Source organism: Artemia franciscana, unplaced genomic scaffold, assembly GCF_032884065.1.
Source record: "Artemia franciscana unplaced genomic scaffold, ASM3288406v1 PGA_scaffold_73, whole genome shotgun sequence".
Classification (NCBI taxonomy): domain Eukaryota; kingdom Metazoa; phylum Arthropoda; class Branchiopoda; order Anostraca; family Artemiidae; genus Artemia; species Artemia franciscana.
In genome coordinates this window covers 136,062-157,492 of record NW_027062708.1, presented here as the reverse complement: position 1 = coordinate 157,492, position 21,431 = coordinate 136,062, and the positions used below count along the sequence as shown (strand labels likewise).

The window sequence follows — 21,431 nt, the reverse complement described above, 5'->3', positions numbered from 1 at the left end:
ATTTGTTTGTATTCTTTTTTGTTACTTTTTTTTACAAGTGTTTCTGTGCGGTACACAAATACAGCAAAACCTTCACTCCGTCCTTAGCTCTCCCCGTAAGTTCCACAGCTTATAGTTCGAATGGGACTAACAATTTTAAGCAAACCATATGAATACTATTCTCCTGTCAGGATTAATCTGTTAAAAATTCTGAGGCAGCCAATCAATTTACAAGTATCAAAAACTATATAGCGAGCTTCCCAATTGCAGATTAAGCAATGCTGCACGGTGACGCATTACTTCCTGCAGATTCATGTTGTACATACAAGATAGACCATTAAAATGGACATTTGTCTCGATAAATGTCTGCGCTTACATTCATCTCGATAAACATAAGCGCACCACAGCTTTTATGAAGCAGGGGGGGGGGGTAGATCAATTTGTAGTGGTGGGAAGGTGGTTTGATGCCTCAGAGAATGTATTTTAATGTCCAAATATCATAACTCTCATTCAGCCTTTAGACAAATATAGGATGAGTTTTGGGAAGGGGGGGGATGTAGAAATTGATAAATAATCCCTCTTGACTGCCAGGAGTATTTTCGGTCCAGACATTTATTATTGGTGCTGGGGGATAGAGGAAACAGTGCCCCGCCCATAAAAAGTATAACATATTATATTCACATGACTACCGGCAATAAGGTGGAAAAGGCGAGACTGGGCGTCATGACCCTCGCTTGGAAATTTCTTATGGGGATTACTCGCAAGTGCAATGGGGAAATTCGTTTTCAGCCATTTCAAATTTTAATATATCCCTTCTCCATCTACGTACAATGATTCATTTACACATTAGATAACCCTTATATAGAAGTGATGAGGCTTTAGCCACTTAGAAGATCAAAAGTGGCGCAGAATTTCCATCTCCATGAGTAACAAGCCATCGCCTCCTACTCGACATTTTGTAGTAAAAATACTACTGACGACTTATTCTAAAAACTACTATTCATCGTAGGTCTTGACTTAACTTCCCTCTCCTTGAAACCTCAGTCTTAACGCGATGATTTCAATTTGTGTCTCAATTCTTTATAAATCGACTGCTGAAACAAAAGCACCGTTTATTTGGATTAAGAAGCCTTTTTAAAGCACTAAAAAGTTCAGTGTAAAGAGTAAAAGGCTAAGGACAGGGCAGCCTCACTCATATACGGAATAATTTTCGTTCTTTTCGAGTTTTAATATTACTCCTTACTTTCAGCTGAAAAACTCGTTTTTTTAATTTAACAGCTGCCTACAGAATTATCACTTTAAACAATTACAAATACTTTCTTATCTCGTTCCATATTGCTTCATTTTACTATCTCTCCCCCCTTAATAAATCAGACTATAGCCTGTTACGTATATCCTTACTTTATTCCATAGGCCTAATACCGTAGCTCTTTTTTCCATGTTATATTGCAGCGAACACGAATCAATCGGAATGAAGAGTCATACTATTATAAAATGTAATAGGAAGGTACATAGTGTGCTATATATTGCCCTGTTAGGAGTAGGGTTGGAGGGATGATCGTAAGGTGAAGCAATACACTATTGGGAATAACATTAATAAGTTTTTGCTCTTGTTTTCAAATAGTTTTCAGAATTTTATTAGGACTTCCTTCCTTTATCTTTACCCAAAAGTATAAAATGCAGGTAATATATAGATAACATAGATAAATTTAATAACATAGACTAATTTTTTGCTTATATTTAGCATAATTACTAGCGTCTCAGTTTTATACTTGAAAAATTTCACTGTGAATAATGTACTTTATTTGAATAATGTACTTTTTAAATTTATAAAAAGAATCCAATAGCGTTTTGATTTTAGTCACATACATTAACGATTAATGTCAATTTTAATTTAACTGATTTTTAATTCAGTTTAATTTTGTTTCTAAACAGTCAAGATGTTTTTGTTTTTTAATAAAATTTCATATTTGTATTTTTGATATTAAAGCTCATTGTTGGAAGTAAGCTTGTTCAGTTCTTCCTTTAAATCTATTACTTCAATTCTATGGTAAAATAAGACTGTACATTTTCACAATTCAAAGTTTACAGTGATTTAAATATTCTGCATATTACAGCTGAATTATTATTTAAAGCATAAGATTATTGAAATAAAAATAATGTTACATTTTGACCCATCTTAGATCAGATCTATTCATATCTAAAAACAGTGATCTTTAAACATTTATCACGAGTTAAAGTTGACAATGCTTCTTGCCCGTTAAAATTCTTTAACAATCTTTACCCTCCAATCTTTGTTCAATTTAAAAGGGCGCCAGAGCTTTTAATTTCCGTTTTAGTGAGCCCTCTAATGACATTCTATAATCACTAGATCAATATGATCACTACAAAAAAAAAAAACAAATAAGCATGCATCCGAGGTCTTTCTTCTGGCAAAAAGTACAAAATTCCACATTTTTTCAGATAGGCGCTTTAAACCTCTACAGTAGGGTTTTCTGATACACTGAGTCTGATAGTGTGATTTTCATTGAGACTCTAAGACTTTTCGAGGTGTTTCCATCTATTTTGAAAAATCTGGCAAATTCACTCATGCTTCTAACCTTTGATGGTAAGATTAAACTTAATGAAACTCATATATTTGAAACTGAAATAAGGCTTCAATTCTTTTAATATATCAATTGGTATGAAAATTCCGTTTTCTTAGAGCTTTGAATACAGTTGAGCCGCTTCGCTCCTTATTTACAGCTCGTTACCACGAACTAGGTCTAACTTATTAATGTAAGCCGTTATTGCAATATTTCTTCATCACCCTATTGACAACGAGATGATCATAGTTCATTTTGATTTAATTCAGCATCCGCCTAAATATTCCTTGCAAGCTTCACCTTAATAACATAAGCTTGCGCAGTAGCAACAGTTGTAGTAGCAGTAATAGTATTAGTAGCAGTATGTACACAACACCTTTTTTTCACCATCCCCTTCAACACACGGTGAGATTTTTAACTTAATGCCATTAACCGATCCTGAAGCATTGCTGGCTGATACGTCCTCTTGACAACCTATTTGGGCATTGTGTGTTTCGATTTAATTTAACGCAGTTACAATATTACCCAACACTTTTGTCTTAATACCCCCAGGTTCATGAGCAGTAGCAGTAGCACAAGTAGTTAAAGTAGTAACTGTTAATAGTAGTAGTCTTTGCTTTAGCAGCAATAGTAGTAGTACTAGCAGTAACAATAAGAGTAGCAGTAGTAGTAATTGTAGGAGTAGAAGCAGTAGTTTTATGATGCAAACATTGTCTTTTGGTTAGGTCAATATCCTGCACAACAAGCGTTGTAAGTATTAATTTCGCACATGAAACTGTTCCTAATATATTTCTGATATGTCTTTTTGACAACCTGCAAACGGATGGCAGGATGTCATCCCTAAAACAGAAATTTTCGGGATTATTCTCTGAAACTTTCAGATTTATATCCTTAGGTATAGTTGTAATAGTAATGTCAGTAGTAGTTTAACTAATTAACTAAATACAATTGACCATTGCTGTGGTATTGTCGATTTGCTCTTTTGATAACCTGCATATTCATATACTATTTGAAATTTTCACCCTAATGCTCTTAACCTTACAAATAGTTGCGATAGAAGTACTAGTTGAAGCAATAGTAGTAGTAGTAGCAGTAGTAGAACTAGTATATGTTGCAGTAACATTAGTATTTGCAGAAGTCTGCACATATTGCCTTTTGGTCAATTGATCTCCCCCTTTGAGCATTCTCTGAGAATTCCAACTTAATACACAAATCAATTCTTAAGATACACTATTTTGACAATCTAAATGCACATAGCGTCTTTCGTTAGTTTGAACTTGCCATCAATGTTCTCTCAAATTTTACCTTCATAGACTCAGCCTTAATAGTACTATTATCACAGTAGTTTCTATGGTAGTAGAAGTAGTTGCAGTGGTAGTGTTGGTATTATTAGTGGCTCCAAAAGTTTCAACTTAATATCCAAATCTAGTCTTGAGATATGCTCTATTTAAAATGTGCATGCGCATAGTGGATTTTGAATTAGTTCAAATGCCCCAATATTCAGTCAATTTTATGCCTTCGTGTGTGTAGCCTTTATTGTATTAGTATCGTAGTAGTAGCGGTAGTAGTAGGAACAGTAGTAGCAGTAGTAAAGCTCTTTGGATTATTTTAAATAGAATTGCCATTGTACAGTTTCAATCAGATGTGTTTGGTGAAAAGAGGGTTAGTTGGAGGAGGGTCTAGAAGACCTCTATCACTATTGACTCTCAAAACGGAACTAGAACAGCCAAATTTAACCAAATGAGTCACCTCTAAAGATTATACAACCATCCTTCCATAACAACCAAAAATGATCCAGGGGCATAGCTTACAACACTCGCTCTCAGGCTCTGGTGGTTTTTATCAACTCCAAAAGCCGTGTTATATGATCTTTGAACTATTTTGAATAAGAAGAATTGTCTCCAAATTTCTATTGGATGCGTATCAGGGAAACACGATGTGTTTGTATATGTGTGTGGGGGGGGAGTAGAGGGGGTACTGTACTCTTATCACTTTGACTCTTAAAAAGGACACTGGGAATTCTGATTATCAATCTAATGAGTCCTCTCCAAAGTATATACGACCACCCTTTCTATAAAAACCTCATATGCCCCAAGGGCAAAACTTGTAATCCTTGTCCTGAGAGCTGTGGGGTAGGGGTGTTTTCGACAAAGACATAGTTTTCGGACACTTCAACTACAATGAATAAAGTTGCTATCTCCAAATTTTGAGTTCTTTGATGTCTTTGATTGTCTTCAAAAATTTGATGTCTTTGGGGAAATGATGAGCGTCGGGGGGGGGGGGGGCTGGTTTCTCTCAAATTGCTTGACTCTTGAAAACGGTAATATAAATTCCAATTTCAAATCAGACCCATTAAAAGTTTATACAACCACCCATTCCAAGAATACCTTATATGCCCCAGGGCATGGCTTAAAACCACATCTTTAGGGCTATAGAGGGTTGTGCCAACCCTAAAGGCATTTAATATATTTTTTAGAGTATTTTGAGTACAATCGCTTTCTCAAAGTTTTAATCAGATTTGTGTGGTGAATAGGGTAGTTGGGAGGGGGGCTAGCTGCCCTCCATCACTTTTGACTTAAAAGAGGAGTAGAACTTCCAATTTTCAGCCAAATGAGCACCCTCAAAAATTTCTACAATCAACCCTTCCATGAAAAACTTAAATGCCCCTGGGGCATAACTTACAACCCTTACCCCCAGGCTCTGAAGGTTTATTTCAACCCCAAAAGCCTTGTTATATGATATTTGGACTATTTTGAATAAAATAGCTATTTCTAAATTCATATTAAATGCATTTCGGGACATTAGAACGTGTTTGTGCAGGGGGGGGGGAGGGTAGCTGGCCTCCGATCACTTTGATTCTTAAAAAGGGCACTAGGTCTTCTGGCTACCAATCCATATAACCCCCTCCGAAGTTTATATGACCCCACTTTCTATAAATAACATCATTTGCCCCTATAACATAACCTACAACCCTTGGCCTGACGGCCGGGGGGGGTTGTCATCCTCAAAGACATAATTTCCGGACCTTTCTGCTACGTTGAGAAGAATGGTTATCAAAAATTTTTGATTGGAAGTGTTTGGTAAAATGATGGGGTTAAGGGAGGGGGAATCAGTCCTCAGATCATTTATGACTAATACAAAGGGCACTAGTCCTCTCAGTTTTTATTCGAATGAGCTCTTTTTGAAGTTTCTGTGACAAACTTTCTATAAAAAGCTTATAGCAATAAGGGCATGACTTACAGCCCTTACCCGGAGGGCTGTGTGGGGGGTTGTCAGCCTCAAAGACAAAATTTCCGAACCTGTCAACTAAGTAAAACAAAATGACTATATTAAAATTTTGATCAAAGATATATGGGAAATAATAGGCGTCGGGACGAGGGGGATTTACCCTCCTATCACTTTTTACTATTAGAAAGAGCACTAGCCCTCTCAGTTTCCAATCGAATGAGCCCTTTTCAAAGTTTTTACGACAAAGCTTGTTATAAAAAAACCTTATATGCCCACAGGGCATTACTAACCCTATGGGAGACTGTGTCAACTTTAGAGGCATTGGTATATGTTCTTTGGAATAGTTTGAGCAAAATCACTATCTCAAAATTATCACTATCAAAATCAAACTTGTGTGGTAAAGAGGGGTTGTCGGGGGTGGGGAGGGAACAGCTTCCCTCCATCACTTTTGACTATTAAAAGGTATCTAGAACTTCCCATTTTCAACCAATTGAGCCTCCTGTAAATTTTGTACAACCATCCCTTCTATAGGAACCAGAAATGCCCCCAGGGCATAACTAACAACCCGTACCCCCAGACTCTGGGGGTCTGTTTCAACCCAAAAAGCCTTGTTGTGTGATATTTGGACTATTTTAAATAAAATGTCTATCTGAAAATTTCTATTAGATCCATTTCGGGACATTTGAGACATGTGTTTGGGGAGGGGAGGGGGTAGCTGCCCTCAAATCACTTTGGCCCTTAACGAGGGCGCTAATATTTCTTATTACCAATCTAATGAGCCCCTCCAAGATTTGTATGATCACGCTTTCTATAAATATAAACCTTATATGCCCCCAGGGCATAGGTTACCACTCTTGCCCTGAAGGCTGGGGGGCTTTGTCATCCTAAAAGACATATTTTAAAAATATTTTGAAAACAGTGTCTATCTCAAAGTTTTGATTGGAAGTATTTGGTGAAACAATGGGCGTGAGGGGAGAGGTCATTTGGCTTTTGATCATTTTCGACTAATATAAAGGGCAATAGTCCTTTCAATTTCCATTTGAAATAGCCCTTTTTGAAGTTTCTACGATAAAGCTTTTATATAAACCTTATATACCCCAAGGGCATGACTTAAAGCCCAGGCCCAGAGGACTGTGGGGGGGATATCATCCTCAAAGACATAATTTTGAACCTTTCAACTACGTTGAACAAAATAGCTATATCGAAGTTTTGATCAAAATAGTTTGGGGAAATGATGGGCGTGGGGGGGGGGGTAGGGGCGTTTGTCCTCTGATCACATTTGAGGATTAAGAAGGGTACTAGCCCTCCCAATTTCCAATCGAATAATCCCTTTTTGACGTTTCAACGACAACGCTTTCTATAAAAACCTTATTTGCCCTCAAGGCACAGTTTACAACCCTTGCTCTGAGGGTTGGAGGAGGAGGTGTCATCCTCAATGACGTAATTTTGACCTTTCAATTACGTTGCACCAAATGACTGTATTAACATTTTGATGGAAAGTGTTTGGGGAAATGATGGGCGTGGGGGGGATCTTCCCTCCGATCACTTTGACCCTTAAAAAGGGATCTAGAGCTTCTGATTACCAATCCAATGAGCCCCTCCGAAGTTTATACGATCACGCTTTCTATAAAAGCCTTATATGCCTCCAGGGCATACTCAAAACCCTTGCCTTGAGATCGGAGGGGGGGGGGTCCTTGTCATCCTCAAAGACCTATTTTTCGGACCTTTCAACTACGTTGCACAAAATAGCTACATTAAAATTTTGATCGAAAGTATTTGGTGAAATGATGGGCATGAGGGGAGAGGACTTTTGCCCTCCGATCATTTTCGACTAATAAAAAGGGCACTAGTCCTTTCAATTTCCATACGAATGAGCCTTTTTGAAGTTTCTACGACAATATTTTCTATAAAAAACCTTATATACCCCGAGGGCATGACTCACATCCCTTACCCTGAGGCAGTGGGGAGGGGGACTGTCATCATCAAAGACATAATTTCTGAGCCTTTTACCTACGTTGAACAAAATGGCTATATCAAAGTTTTGATCGAAAGTGTTTGGAAAAATCATGGAGGTGGGGGAGGGATATTTGTCTTCCGATCGCTTTTGACTATTAAAAAGGGCACTAGCCCTCTCAATTTCCAGTTGAATGAGCCCTTTTTGAAGTTTCTACGACACCGCGGTCTGTAAGAACCTTAAATGCCTCCAGGGCATAATTTGAAACCCTTGCTCTGAAAGTTAGGGGGTTGGCATTGTCAAAGACATAATTTCTGGACCTTTCAACCACTTTAAAGAAATGGCTATATTAAAATTTTGATCGATAGTGTTTGGGGAAATGATGGGCGTGGGAGTATTTGCCCTCCAATCATTTTCGACCATTAAAAAGGGCAATAGCCCTTTCTGTTTCCAATTGAATTACCTTTTTTGAAGTTTTTACGACAACACTTTCTATAAGAAACTTATATGCCCCCAGGGCTTGACTCAGGGCAATGGGGGATTTTGTCAACCGTAGAGGTATTGTTATATGTTTTTCTGACTGCTTTGAGTAAAATCGCTATCTAACAATTTTGATCAGATTCAATTGGTGAAGAGGGATAGTCGGGGGGGGTTAGATGCCCTCCATCACTATAGACTCTTAAAAGGAAACTAGAACTTCCAATTTTCAGCCGAATGAGCCTCCTCTAGAGTCTATAAAACCATCCCTTTCATAACTTACAACCCTTGCCCCCAGGCTCTGGGGGCTTGTTCCAAAAGCCTTATTGCATGATATTTGGACTATTTTGAATAAATTGGCTATCTATAAATTTTTATTAGATACATTTCGGGACAATACGACTTGTATATGGGGGGAGAGGGGATGGCTGCCTTCCAATCACTTTCACTCTTAAAAAGAGCACTGGAGCTTCTGATTACCAATCTAATGAGCCCCCTCCGAAGCTTATATGACCACGCTTTCCGTAAAAACTTTATATGCTCTCGGGGCATAACTTACAACTCTTATCCTGAGGGCTTTTTGTGGGAGGGGAGGGTTGTCATCCTCGAAGACATAATTTCTGAAGCTTTCAACTACGTTGAACAAAATGGCTAAATCAAAAATTTTTTTTCAAAGTGTTTGGAGAAATGATGAGCCTGGGAGGGGCCATTTGCCCTCCAATCACTTTGACTATTAAAAAAGGGTACTACCCCTCTCAATTTCCAGTCGAATCAGTCCTTTTTTTAAGTTTCTACGACAACGCTTTCTATAAAAACCTTGTATACCCCCAGGGCATAACTTACAACCCTTGCCTTGAGGGCTGGGGGAGGGGTTTTCATCCCCAAAGACATAATTTCCGGACCTTTCAACTACGTTGAACAAAATTACTATCTCAAAATTTTGATCGGAAGTGTTTGGGGAAACACTTTGGTGGGCGTGGGAGGGGGCTTATTTGCTCTCTGATCACTCTCGACTATTAAAAGGGGCACTAGCGCTCTCAATTTCCAATCGGATGAGCTCTTTTTAAAAAAAGCTCGTTCTTTGACAACTCCTTCGATACGAAGAAACCTGGTTTAAGAAAAACAAATCAATAATACATTTTGCCAACATCGTTCTTTACTTAGGCAGCGCTATTGCACTGCTTATGATTGGAATTCCTGATTTCTCTTATTAACAAAAATATAAATGGATGTGTGAGTTTTCACTTAATTAATTCAAACATTCGCATGTTACCTTTAGTGTTATAGGTACTTCAATCAAAGTCAATTGTAAATTTATACTGAATATAATATTTAATTTTACTCAATTTACATCCGAAGCCATCTTAATTCTATGTAAACCTGAAAACTGTAAAAAAAATTTATAATCATTTTGATTGTTTCCAAATTATAAGGTTTTCAGGGAACTAAATCTTTTCGTCAGTTTTGCCATGTCAAACCAGGAAAATAAACAAGCAAAACCAATCAAGCAAAAGCAAAAACAAGCAAAATAACGCCTTTCGTTCGTCAAACTGAAAACAGTAACAATCTGTTGACTCCCCAAAGAAAACTACAGCTTTAAAAGAAAGTTGCACCCAATTTCTTTTTATTTTTCCCCTTCTTTTCTTGGACACCTGTTAGTATAAAGAAGTGAATAACTACAGGTCTTTTCTCAATAAAACTTGACAAGTTCTCCCTTAACTAACTCAAACAATTAGATTTCATTTTCACTGTCTTTGTTACTTATTTCATGTCAACTAGATATGTCTAATATGACATTTAATCTGATTACTTTTTAACTTAACCTAATCAAGATTTAAAGTTTTAAACTTTAAATAAAGTTTCTCTTTTATTTCTAATTTTGATTTCAAATTTCATTTCCACTGTCCTTGGTACTTCAATTTAAGTCAATAGATAGATGTCTAATATGATATTTAATTTAATTAGATTTTTTAACTTAACTTAATCTAGATTTTTTACATTGTTTTAGATTAAAGTTTTTTATTTTCAATTTCGATTTGAGTTTTCATTTTTACTGTCCTTGGTGCTTTAATTCAAGTTAAATAAATAGATGTCTAATATGATATTTAACTCAATTGGTTTTTTAACTTGATCCAGATTTTTTATATATATTTAGGACTTTGAAATTGTTTTTATCTCTAATTTCAGTTTTAGATTTCATTCGCACTGTCCTTGTTACTTAAAGCGAAAGTAAGTATCCCTACCTTAGCAATTAGCAAATTGTGCACTCGTAAAAAAAACTGAAAATATCCCTTCCAAATCCAAAAGGATACTATAAACTCCGGCAGAATAAATTCAAATCATGATTAGAAACGCATGCGGTATTCAGAAACTTCACTTCTCAATAATAAGGTTGGGGGATTAGGAACCACGAGGAAACATCCTATTTGAAGGAATTAAACAGGGACTTAGCTAGGAACTTATTCCAGCACGAAAAAAACATCATTTTGGGGAAAAAAATTTAAGAAAGCTGTGGGTAATATGTCTGTTTCGACAAATGTATTTCAGATATTTGTATACCAAATTTAATTCCTTGGATGAATGAAACGAACTTGTGAACGAAGAACTTTAACCATACTCATCATACGAATCTGGGTTCATTCAATTCAAACGGTAAGTAAAGTCACTTCGGAAAGTCCTTATCACAACCTCTCTAAAAATATAAGCTTGAAAGCAATAATCGTTAAAAAAGAATTAACTTTTTATTTTTATTTCAAGTGCAAACTGTATCTTGTTACTGAGGCCACATGTTGGTTTTGTTCTGGTTATATCTTTTTTCTACGGCCTAAATTTCAATTTTTTTTTAGAAGTTGTAAGGGTTTAATCCGTTCAGTTTTTTGAAAAGTGGGGTCCTCAGAAGAGACTGATGCTTATCATTTTCTATCTTAGAAATCCTCAGATGATGGGTGTCTGTGGCCAAAGACAAATGCTACTCTTGTCTAAGAGCAAGTGTGCCAGACCCAGGCAATGGTGTGTGAGCTGAGCGAGAGTCTTATGGCTTATGTCAAAATGGGCAATCCGAAGTTGTTCTACCAAGCTGTTGTTTCTTTAAGCCATGATTCTGCTCTTGGATGTCGAACTCCGTCTAAGAAGACAAGGACCAGTTTCAAATCGAAGTTAGGCTAAAACATGAAGCTTCTAAGGAATGCGACCGTTTCCTGGCCTGGTCACCAAAATATTTTTTGTAATAATAAATAGATTTAAGATTTAAACAGAATTAAGATTTTTAAAAAGGGACTTTTTCCCATGGATCCGGAAGTGGAGCCATCTACTATTATAACCAATTCTGCTTCTGATTTCGGTTGGCTTTGTCATTTCATTTTCTTCGTTTAAACCGAGTCATAGGTATTGTACCACACGTTCCTACTATCATTGCTAGAAAAATTGGATCTTACCCTTAGCTCCTATCTTAGAAAAAGCTGGCAAACTGTAGGAAATAAGTTTTTGACTAACAGAGACACATTTTTTTCATAATAATGGTATATAACAATCACTAAATGCTAATTAAAGATCAGTTTTATATATTTCTGTATCAGATTAAGGCACCAGTCTTTTTAATATTAAAATTTCTGTAGGCCAACTAGTTCATTGCTATTACCAGTTATAATAAAAAAAAAATGAGGTTAAATTTTAAAATAGCTTGTGGTAATTTGTCAATAGTAGCCTAACTGCAGCTCCAACAAAAGAAAGTCTGGAAGCAATATATGAAAAACTTCGTCTAGAGAGATTGGAGGACATCCAGCCACCCTCTCACGCCCTTTTTAGTTGCTTGTGTCTTCCAGTCCCCAAAACTTGAGATGAAAATTTTGAGATAATAATTTCGTTAGACATAGTCCAAAGGTATAATCGCTATGCCTCCAGGGATTACAAGACTCCTTACTCCCCCTGGGGCCCCGGATGCAAATCACGTAAAACATCCAAGTTGCCTTTTTTTTACAAATAGGGTTAATTTTTGGTATATGAAGATATATTTAATCCTGGGTCGTCCAAAATGCTATGGGTATCTAAAAGAAACGTTCAGAAAACATTAAGCGGAATGATGAACTAATCAAAGGATGCTATGGGCATTTATATTGTCAAAAAGGCGTATCTGAAAATCTTTAGGAGCGGCTAAATGTTAATTAAAATTAATAAGGATAATTTATTTAAATCCTCTTTACATACATAAAATGCACTTAGAGGAGTAAAAAATACAGAAAAATGAAATGAAATGGAAACAATAAACAAAAAAACTCACGAAAAACAACAACATTTCAGCTACTTTCGCAACACAATCCACAAGCTGGTCCATGCTTGAGGAAATATTGAAAACGCCATATCTGCTCGAAATGTACCGGTTGTGAGTCCAGAGCGGCAATTGCAGAAGATATTTGCAAAAATGGAAGAATAAGGATCTAGTTTTCTTCTGCTCAGATATTAGGGGAAAAAATCCACAAAGGGACGAAGAAGAAGATATGCGGTGCAAAAAAAGTGTTGTAAAGTTTACCCAGGGTTATTTTGTGAAACTGGCCTTTAACTTGAGCAAGCAGCCCATACAATTTTCTAAGCTTTTCTTTGAACGCCGAGATAACGAGTGTTTTAGTATTTTTAACATTTGATCCAAACGGGAGACCTAAATAATTCAGAGAGGACGATGCAGAAATAGTTTCTATGCCAACATTGATAGTAACAGAAGCTTGTTGAGACGAACCGTAGACGAGAACCTTAGTTTCAGAGGGGGCGACCAGAACAAACTGTTTGAATTGTATATTATGTTGAAACTTTTAGGACTTGCTGAAGAGGATGCGAAATTGAATCAAAAACATGATACGTATGTTCATCAAGATTGAAAAAATATTGTATCCGTAACATCTCTGGAAAATCAAAGGGTATTAAGCTGAAATTAAACGTTGAATATTGACGGATGTATTGAGCTGAATCAAAAGTCTTTAAGTGTGCTCGGGTTGTCAAAATGGCGTTTGTGCAATATCTCAGGGAGCTATTGGATTATTAGGTTGGAACTTTCAAGGAAAGTCGAGGGCGTGCGAAACTGAATCAAGAAATGCTATTTGTACCCCGGCTGTGAAAAAGGTTCATATGAAATATCTCAGTAACAGCTAAGACTATTGCGCTTAAACTTACAAGGCTTATTTTAACACAACTTAAGCTTTTTCTCCCTGGAATATCTTGCGACTCTTGAAAATTCCTTAATATTTCTCTAATATGACAAGAAAAAATAATAACGGCAGTTGGGGGCAATTGTTCATCAAGGTTTTCAAAAGGACATATCTTCAGTTTCTCAGGAGCGGCTAAGGGTATTAAGTTGAAACTTTCAAAAGCATGGTGAGGTGGATACTGAATTAAATCAAAACCCACTAAGTGTTTTTAAGTTGTTAAAAAGACACATCTGGACCATCTCAAGAGCAGTTATTGGTTTAAGAAAGTTTCAGTGAAGGCTGAGTGCAATGTTTCAGTGAAGGATGAGGCACTATACGCATCCAAATTTTAAAAATGGTGTAACCACAATATCTTAGAAACAGCTAACGGTATCAAGTTGAAAATTTCGGGCCATGTTAAACAAAATCAAAAAACAGTATTTGCATCCGGTTGGTCAAAAGTGCGTATCTGCAATATCTCAGGTACGGTTAAAGGTCTTGGAATGTTGAACTTAATGAAAAAAAATTATGGATATCCATCTTGTCAAAAGGAGGTATCCACAATTTATCAGGAATAGGAAAGGGTATTTAGTTGAAATTACTTTCAAGGGGGGTTTTCAACTAAAATAAAGACGATGTGTACATCCCAGTTGTGAAAAAGACGTTTTTGCAGTACATCAAAAACGGCCTAGGATGTCAGTTTGGAATTCCATGAGATATTTAGGGGTATGTTAAGTTAGGCCTATATTAGAAGAACTGTTTACATCCAAGTTCTTAAGAAGGCGCATCAACAATACCTCAGGAATGGCTAAGGGATATTAAAATGAATTGAAAGATACCAAGTGCATCCTGGTTCTCATAGTGGCACATCTGCAGTTTCAGGCGCAGCTTAGGGTGTTCATTTGAAACTTTCCAGGAAAGTTAATGGGGTTTTGAACAAAATCATCAGACAACATGTACATTCAGGTTTTCAAAAGGGCATAGTTGCAATGTCTCGGAAACGACTATGAATATTAAGTCAAAACTTTCAGGGAAAGTTGAGGAAGATGTTGAAAGACAAAATGTATTCAAACCCACTATGTTTATTCAGGCTGTCAAAATAGTGTATCTGTAACATTTTGGAAACGGCTAAGGTCTTAAGTAGAAAATTTGCCGATAGGAAATATTGAGTGGGATGTTGACATAAATCAAAACTCGCTGTGTGCATCTAGTTTGTCCAACAGACATATCTGCAATATCACAGGAGAGGCTAAGGTACGAAGTCAAAGTTGAATTGGATTTCAAACTAATTCAAAAGACACTATGTTCATTTTTGTTTTCAAAATGGCGTAATCGCGATTTCTTAAATTGAATAAGAGTTTAAATTACCGGCCTAAACGACCCAGCCAAAACTTTGAATGGATTATAGACTTGGAGATCAAATAGATTTTAGATTCTTATTTGGGGGTGGGAGGCAAAGGGAGCTTATGGACAAAAGTGGTGCTAAAAATATTGTTGCCTTAATTCTCGGTGTGAAACATTCTCTGCTTTTGTTGATTTTCTCTTAATTTGAGGCTGTCCAAAGCTCTCCCGTTACGCAAAATAGCATCTATTTGATACGCATTTGAAAACCAAATAAGTATAGGACGGGGTCCCAATTTTGATGGCGATCTGACAAATGTTGTATTGCTCCACTTGCTGAGTTTTGAGCCTCTTGCAGGCTATTGAGCCTCGAAACCATCACTTGTAACTTTTCGGATAATGTAAGCTTATCACTCCCACTAATCTGTCGAAGTTTACTATTTCACTTATTGTGAAACTTCCATAATTGCAAAATTAATTAGCGTTCATGGCTGTGAGTAATACTAAAAAATAATCAATAATCCGAAACGAATTCTGACATTCAATATTCCATAAACAGATGCTTTCACTTCGAAGACTGAATGAAGACTTTATATGTTTCAGGGCTTCAAAATAGATGACTCAAATCCACGCCCACACATATCCCTACCAAAAATAATCCTAATCCACACAAATTCCCACCTCATAGCTCTGGATCGCACTGCTCCTCACCTATAGCTCTAATTTTGACTCCCCAGCCATAAGACTACCCACCACAAGACTCAATTGTAAGTCTTCCAGTTAAGTAACTCCTCATCAGTGATGATTATGCTAATTCCAATTTGTTCCAGGTCCCACTTTTTGACTTTGCAACCCTGTAATACTAATCTCGAGATATAAACTTCAGAAAAAACTCCGGTAGAATACCCCAGTGAGGATTGGCTGGGTATAAAAGGCTGGAGTTGTTCTGGTGTTATGGGTTTCCTCTCAGTCGTAAGATTCTTCCTGATTCCCTACCCCTGGAAGGGAGGCCCTGCCTTTGGGGCCCCATAGTGGCATCGAGGCAGCTCCTTTACGAGTATGTTTAATCGGAACCGTAACTGCAAATAGTGCTGTAGGGTAACCTTAAAGAATGGCGCCCTTTGAGGCAATTGTGAACGACATAGCTGTACTGTATTTGAATAATAGATAACTCGATTAATTTGATCATTCGGGTTTTAATTGCTTTGGTCTGTAGCGACCATTTAGCTACGCAAGGACCAAAATAAGCAAAGACCTGCAAAAGGCCTCTATTCCCTTGGAGATCCTTAACGACTTCTTGATGCCCTTTCATGAAGACTAAGTCAGCTTGGGCATTTCATGAAGACTAAGTCAGCTTGAGCCTTGCGTGTAGAATTAAGGAGGAGGTACTAATGCGTGGACATGCTCTGGCTACATCCACTATTTTGCTGAGGCCATAACAGTTTTATTTACTTAAATAGTAAGTAAATTATAAAATGGAACGTTATTGCGTTCAGAGACATCTATCCTATTAACATTTAACTGACAAATTCAGACCTTTTCTGTGAACTTGTAAGGTTTATTGGGGTTAGGGAACATATATAGGCTAATGTGATTTTGTAGGCTAACGTCATTACAATTTTAAGAAGTAGCAGAAAATGTGCTTGGGAGAAGAGTTAAGAAAGCAGCTGAGAATTATAGCAAAAACGGTTTAAACTTAGTCCAAGAGAGAACGGTTTTGTACAGAAAATATCTGGATGATAAATCTTATAAGAATAAAAGGAAGATAAGGGAAGTAAAAAAGAAAGTGTTGATTAAGAAAATTTGAAATGGAAGCTTTGGACAATTGCTGAAGATTCGGAATATGAAGCAGAACGGTATGGTCTTGAGATATCATGCAGAGATATTCATCTGAGTTTGAATTAAGGAGTTGTGAAATGGAAACGTGAACAAACTTGCCAAGGATCTAGAAGAGGTAGCCAGACGTCATAATAGTAAGATATTGTATTGAACACGATATTGGAAGGACACAGTCAGTTCAGGCTCTTCCCGGTTGGAGGTAGAAATGGAACCTCAGAAAACGATTGAGAAAGGGTTAAGTAGAGATGGGTTAAGGAGAGATGACGTTCCATGATACATTTGTAGGAAATGATACCCGATAATACGAGAGTATTTTGGGTAATTTAGAGGTAAAGGGAGATTTATTTAGTAATAAGAATTAGAGATAGTACAGAAAGGAGTAAAAAACAATAAGTCTTCACTGATATTATATTTTTATAATATATATTTATAATATATATATTTCTTTTTTTTGTACTGACACAAATAGTTTTTTTTTATGATAGTTACAAAGTTGAAGAAGAGAGGTTGAAGATCATGCATAATAATTTTGATAAAAGGAAAAATTGATCTTAGAAAAACTACAAATAAACCCTTCTACAAGAAAGACAATACGAGCGAGTGCAGTAATTCTAAACGTACTGAGCGGATTTGCAAAAGAAGGATTAGCTAGAACGTTCAAATATATTCAACCAAAAGATATTGTGTGTACAGTTTAAAAATTCAAGGACATCAAAACAAAACTTTTTTGCCCCACAACCCATGTTAGGTGTATTTATGCCTCGAAACTACTACTCACCCAAATTTTCCTTTTGGTTGTTTTAAAATTATTAAGTTTTTAGGACATTACTGCATTTTTCCAGTGTTGCTACACTGAGCGGTAGAGATAAATAGGCTTAACTAACAAGTTAAATTCGAGAATACTTCTTATCCGTAAGATTCAGGTTTCTAATAGTAACATTCTGTTGATACCCAAGGATAGCCGTACCTTGAAAGGAATGTAACACCTTCTTATGGTTTTGGCACCATGTATTTTTAGCTTATTTTCTGCTTATTTGTCACTTTATTTTTGCTAATTCAACTTTTTCTGGTTTCTTTCCCGTTGCTTCATTTTTTTTTTTTTTTAAGTTGGCAGTCAATACTAGTAAAAACTGCATATTCTCCTATGGAAGTCTATTTTATTTATTTATTCTGTTCAACACAGGAGAATGCCCTAGGCGTGTCACAGTACAAATACAAGGAATGACAACTCAACAGCAACACTGCAAAACACAAAACAACAAACATTCTTTAGTAAAACAACTATACAACAAAGTATATTACAGAAACTGTGTTTCATAGAGCACAGTTTCAACGAGAGGGCTCTCAAATGCTTGCATCTTTTGCGCAAAAACTTGGGTATCAGGTAAACTATTCCACAGTTTTGTTACTCAGTTAATAAAGCTACATTGACCTATTTTCTTGTACACTCGTGGCTGATACAGTTCATGCAAGTTTTGTGTATGGCTGAATAATAACTAAGCTTGAAGAAATCAGCCCAGTCAACATTATCAACACCCTTCATAATACCGAACGTATTCATCAGGTCAATTTTGTCCAGTCCAAACTGCAGGGAAGGAAATCCCAAACATTGCACTCGGCGCTGATACGGTTAATGACTCAAATGTGGTACAAGCTTTGATGGTACAACCAAATATGGCACAAATTATACAAATTATTTTGATATTTTCCCAATTGTTAAAGATATAAACGGTTGTGTAAATTTCTACTAATCAACTCAAGCAATCAGATTCGATTTCCAGAATAAATAGAAAAACAGGATTAAAGTGATGAAAGAATGGAAGTAAGCGAAGGAAAACGAAATTTTCACACTTCTGTGAAATTTCTGAATCATCATACCCCTTAGGTTCTGAATTCGATAAATAATCTATGGGTGTTTGACAAAGCTGATTAATGAGATTTTTTCTAACTTTGTATGGTATACCAGGTATGTATGTTAAATTGGTAAGCAGGGTTAGTCCTTAGGCTAGTATGGATTCAACTTTTAAGTAGGAGTGCGTCTTTTCCCCATTTATATTGATTGTTTATGGACTTTATCCTAAGAAATACATGAAAGCTCATAAGAATATAAATTATCATCACTTGCATAGCATCACTTACACGTGTAGCATTATAGATAAGGTCAGTTGATGCAGTATAGACGTGGGAAGTAGAAGAGGGCTTTGTAGCTTTGCAGCAGGAAAGGGCATGCAGGGTGTTTTCTCACAGTTTAAAAATAAAAAATGGAAGATTAGAAAATAGCCTTCGAACTAGGATTGTAAATCCACGGGAATGGCAATGGTCAAGTGTTACTCAGAAGTGTGGGAACATGGAAAAATTGATCAAGAAATGCTAGATGATTTCAGGGGAATAACCTAAGAATCGCTTTAGGTATTCGTTTGACTGACTTTTGTGACAGGTCACAAAAATTATGCTCTTTGACCGTCCATTTGGTTGAAACGAAAAGCAGGACATCTTCGGATTGTGCTAAAAGAGGTAAAAGTAGAGTATTTTCAGAAAATCACAACTTTATAGGATGAGGTAAAAAATAAAGCTTTGGATGTAATGGGGTAGAGGATGAGCGTGCACGGCTGTGCTGTGTTGGCCTTAAGCGGGTTGGTGTTGCAATGAGGTGCCAATAATAGAAGCATAGCTTGTATTATTTACAAATAACTTCCAATTTCAATCACAATTTTTAATTAAGTTTTAAGCTCGTCTAATTATTAGGCTAATTTTGTGCTTTAGAAGTGGAAATCAAAATTTGGAGAGAGCATATTTTCTAAGAAGGGTTTGATTGAAACCAAAGTTTTTATAAATGGGCTGTTGAAGTCACTATTTACAAATATGAGACTAAAATTGCAATTTGAACGTCATAAAGCAGGACATGGTGTTCGGTTACCGCTCCAATTGAGCTTCTAACGTTGTCTATTCCAAACACCCCACGGCCAATTCTAAATAAATTAGAAATATCATATAAAATCGTTATAAGATTTTCAATTTTGGAACAGGTTTAGGCCAATTTTCGAAATGTTGGGTATAAAAATACGTTTGGATGAATTTTGAGCAAGCAACAGGGAATTGTGAGTAAGATTTTGTGTGGTTTCACATTTTGCTTGATACAATTCCAAATATTGATGCAAATAGTCGGAAATGCTTTTGTAATTGCAAAAATTCTCAATTTGATGGTCCTACTCATATCTTTATTTTTATTAGCTTCCCGTCTACAAGCTTCTAGGCACTCAATAAATGCCCGAGAACATTGCCACCGAGGCTGTTCCAGAAATTAGACAATTTGGAGTGGATGAATTCTTCCAAGTTTCGGTTAGATGGACTCCTGGGTTCTATATGCAGATTACAAGCGAGCCTCGAGCAAGTACCTAGTTGAGGCAAGTGATCAAAATTCGACGATTTCGCAAGATCTTTATGCTGTCATGTCAGCCCAAACTTTGTGACTTAGCATTATTTTTAGTGGAAATCATATATTATATCTGAAATTCGATTCATTTGTAACCTTTGTATTTTAATATAAAAATTGTAATCGTTAATTTTAGATACCCTTAATTACTGATTTTTGGGAGATTAGCAAAGACATTTGCAAATATTTTAGAATATATACTATATTTATTTTAAGACACTCACAGTTTAATATCAGGTCTATGGACGACGAAGACGTTGACTTTAGACTTCGATGGAAATTAGTCATTGTATATGATTTTCATCGGTAAGGTGATATAGAACGGAGATTTTGACGGATAGGGAGTCTTGTGGTGAAAATTGATGAGAAGCGGAGTTGGGTGGCTAAGGATCTGTGCGGAAGGGGACTTTGGAAATTTGTATGGTTACCTAACACAGGGGGTTTCTCATGCCCATTCTCCTTGAAATCTTAAGATTTTCCTTGCAACTTTATTCAATTTTCATAGAATTCACCTGTTTTCCAAGTTCACCCCTTCCTCCGAAATTTTCCCCTTCCTCCAAAAAAGGCTTTTTCGTCGATTTTTGTCCAAATAATTGGTTCCTACCGTAGCTATGCCACAGTAGTGGGCAGCAAATACTAACAGGAAGTGGGCCGGTTTCAGGAGCTGCTTATCGAGGGTTTGTGTAGTCACCCTATGCAGAGGATCATTCCGGCAAGTCCTTCTGAAACTTGTATCTTCCCACGCAATTTTCTGTATTTTTTCATATAATTTGCCAATTTTTATTTAACCCTTTCCCCCGTCAAATATTGCTTCACCCATCTTGAGACAAGTTCCTCTGTATACTCTCGTTATAACCACTGGGCCCTATTCTAGCTACGACATAGTTGATTACCTTCGTGCTCACAGGAGGAAAAACAACTTTAATTAACTTCGCCACTGCATCTAATTTTACCATCAGTTACGGTACGAAAGGTACACCTTGAGGCTCCGAAGAGATTCCTCAGGTATGTTGAAACATAATTCTTCAGGTAAAGGTCGTTGTTAGTCTTAAACCAGTTTCCTTCTACTTATAAGTTGGAAGAAGAAATTATAGTTTTTATAAATACGAACAAGTGAGATCTTAAAGGATTATGCTTTCCAGCTTTAAGTAGTATTTTATGATAAAAATAAAATAATGCCGTGCTCACCTGTGACTTTATCCATAGCTACTATAGCTGCAGTTATTTCAGTGGCTTTATTATCGATTGCTTTCTCAACTGACAACTGGGTACGGATTTCTGTTGACAGAAATGCATTGCAGGTATTATTTATTTATTTTCGCTCATTTGGAAGGTAGAAAGGTAAATTTCCTGGGAAGACCTGTAAATTCATTTCTTAAATATTGGAAAAAAAACTGATATGGCTTAAAATTTTCAAACAG

The 21,431-nt window shown here is 36.4% G+C and overlaps 2 protein-coding genes across 6 annotated transcripts in view; one reads left to right on the top strand and one right to left on the bottom strand.

Annotated features, from left to right (window-relative positions):
* The window catches only part of LOC136042157 (uncharacterized), a 276,004-nt gene that overhangs the window by 172,304 nt on the left and 82,269 nt on the right, over positions 1–21,431 (bottom strand). The window contains exon 1 of one of the 3 annotated variants that reach the window (XM_065727076.1): positions 10,467–10,531. The exons of the other annotated variants lie outside the window; for them this stretch is intronic. The gene's annotated coding sequence lies outside the window, so the exon portion shown is untranslated. Of the gene's footprint in view, positions 1–10,466; positions 10,532–21,431 lie in introns of those variants that run through there. 3 annotated transcript variants of the gene reach the window in all.
* Positions 21,038–21,431, top strand: part of LOC136042158 (uncharacterized) — a 72,246-nt gene continuing 71,852 nt past the window's right edge. The window contains exon 1 of one of the 3 annotated variants that reach the window (XM_065727084.1): positions 21,038–21,311. In XM_065727084.1, the coding sequence (XP_065583156.1) occupies positions 21,186–21,311 (126 nt within the window). In that variant the 5' untranslated portion in view covers positions 21,038–21,185. The remainder of the gene's footprint in view (positions 21,312–21,431) is intronic. The other 2 variants (XM_065727086.1, XM_065727083.1) reach the window with 2 other exon arrangements.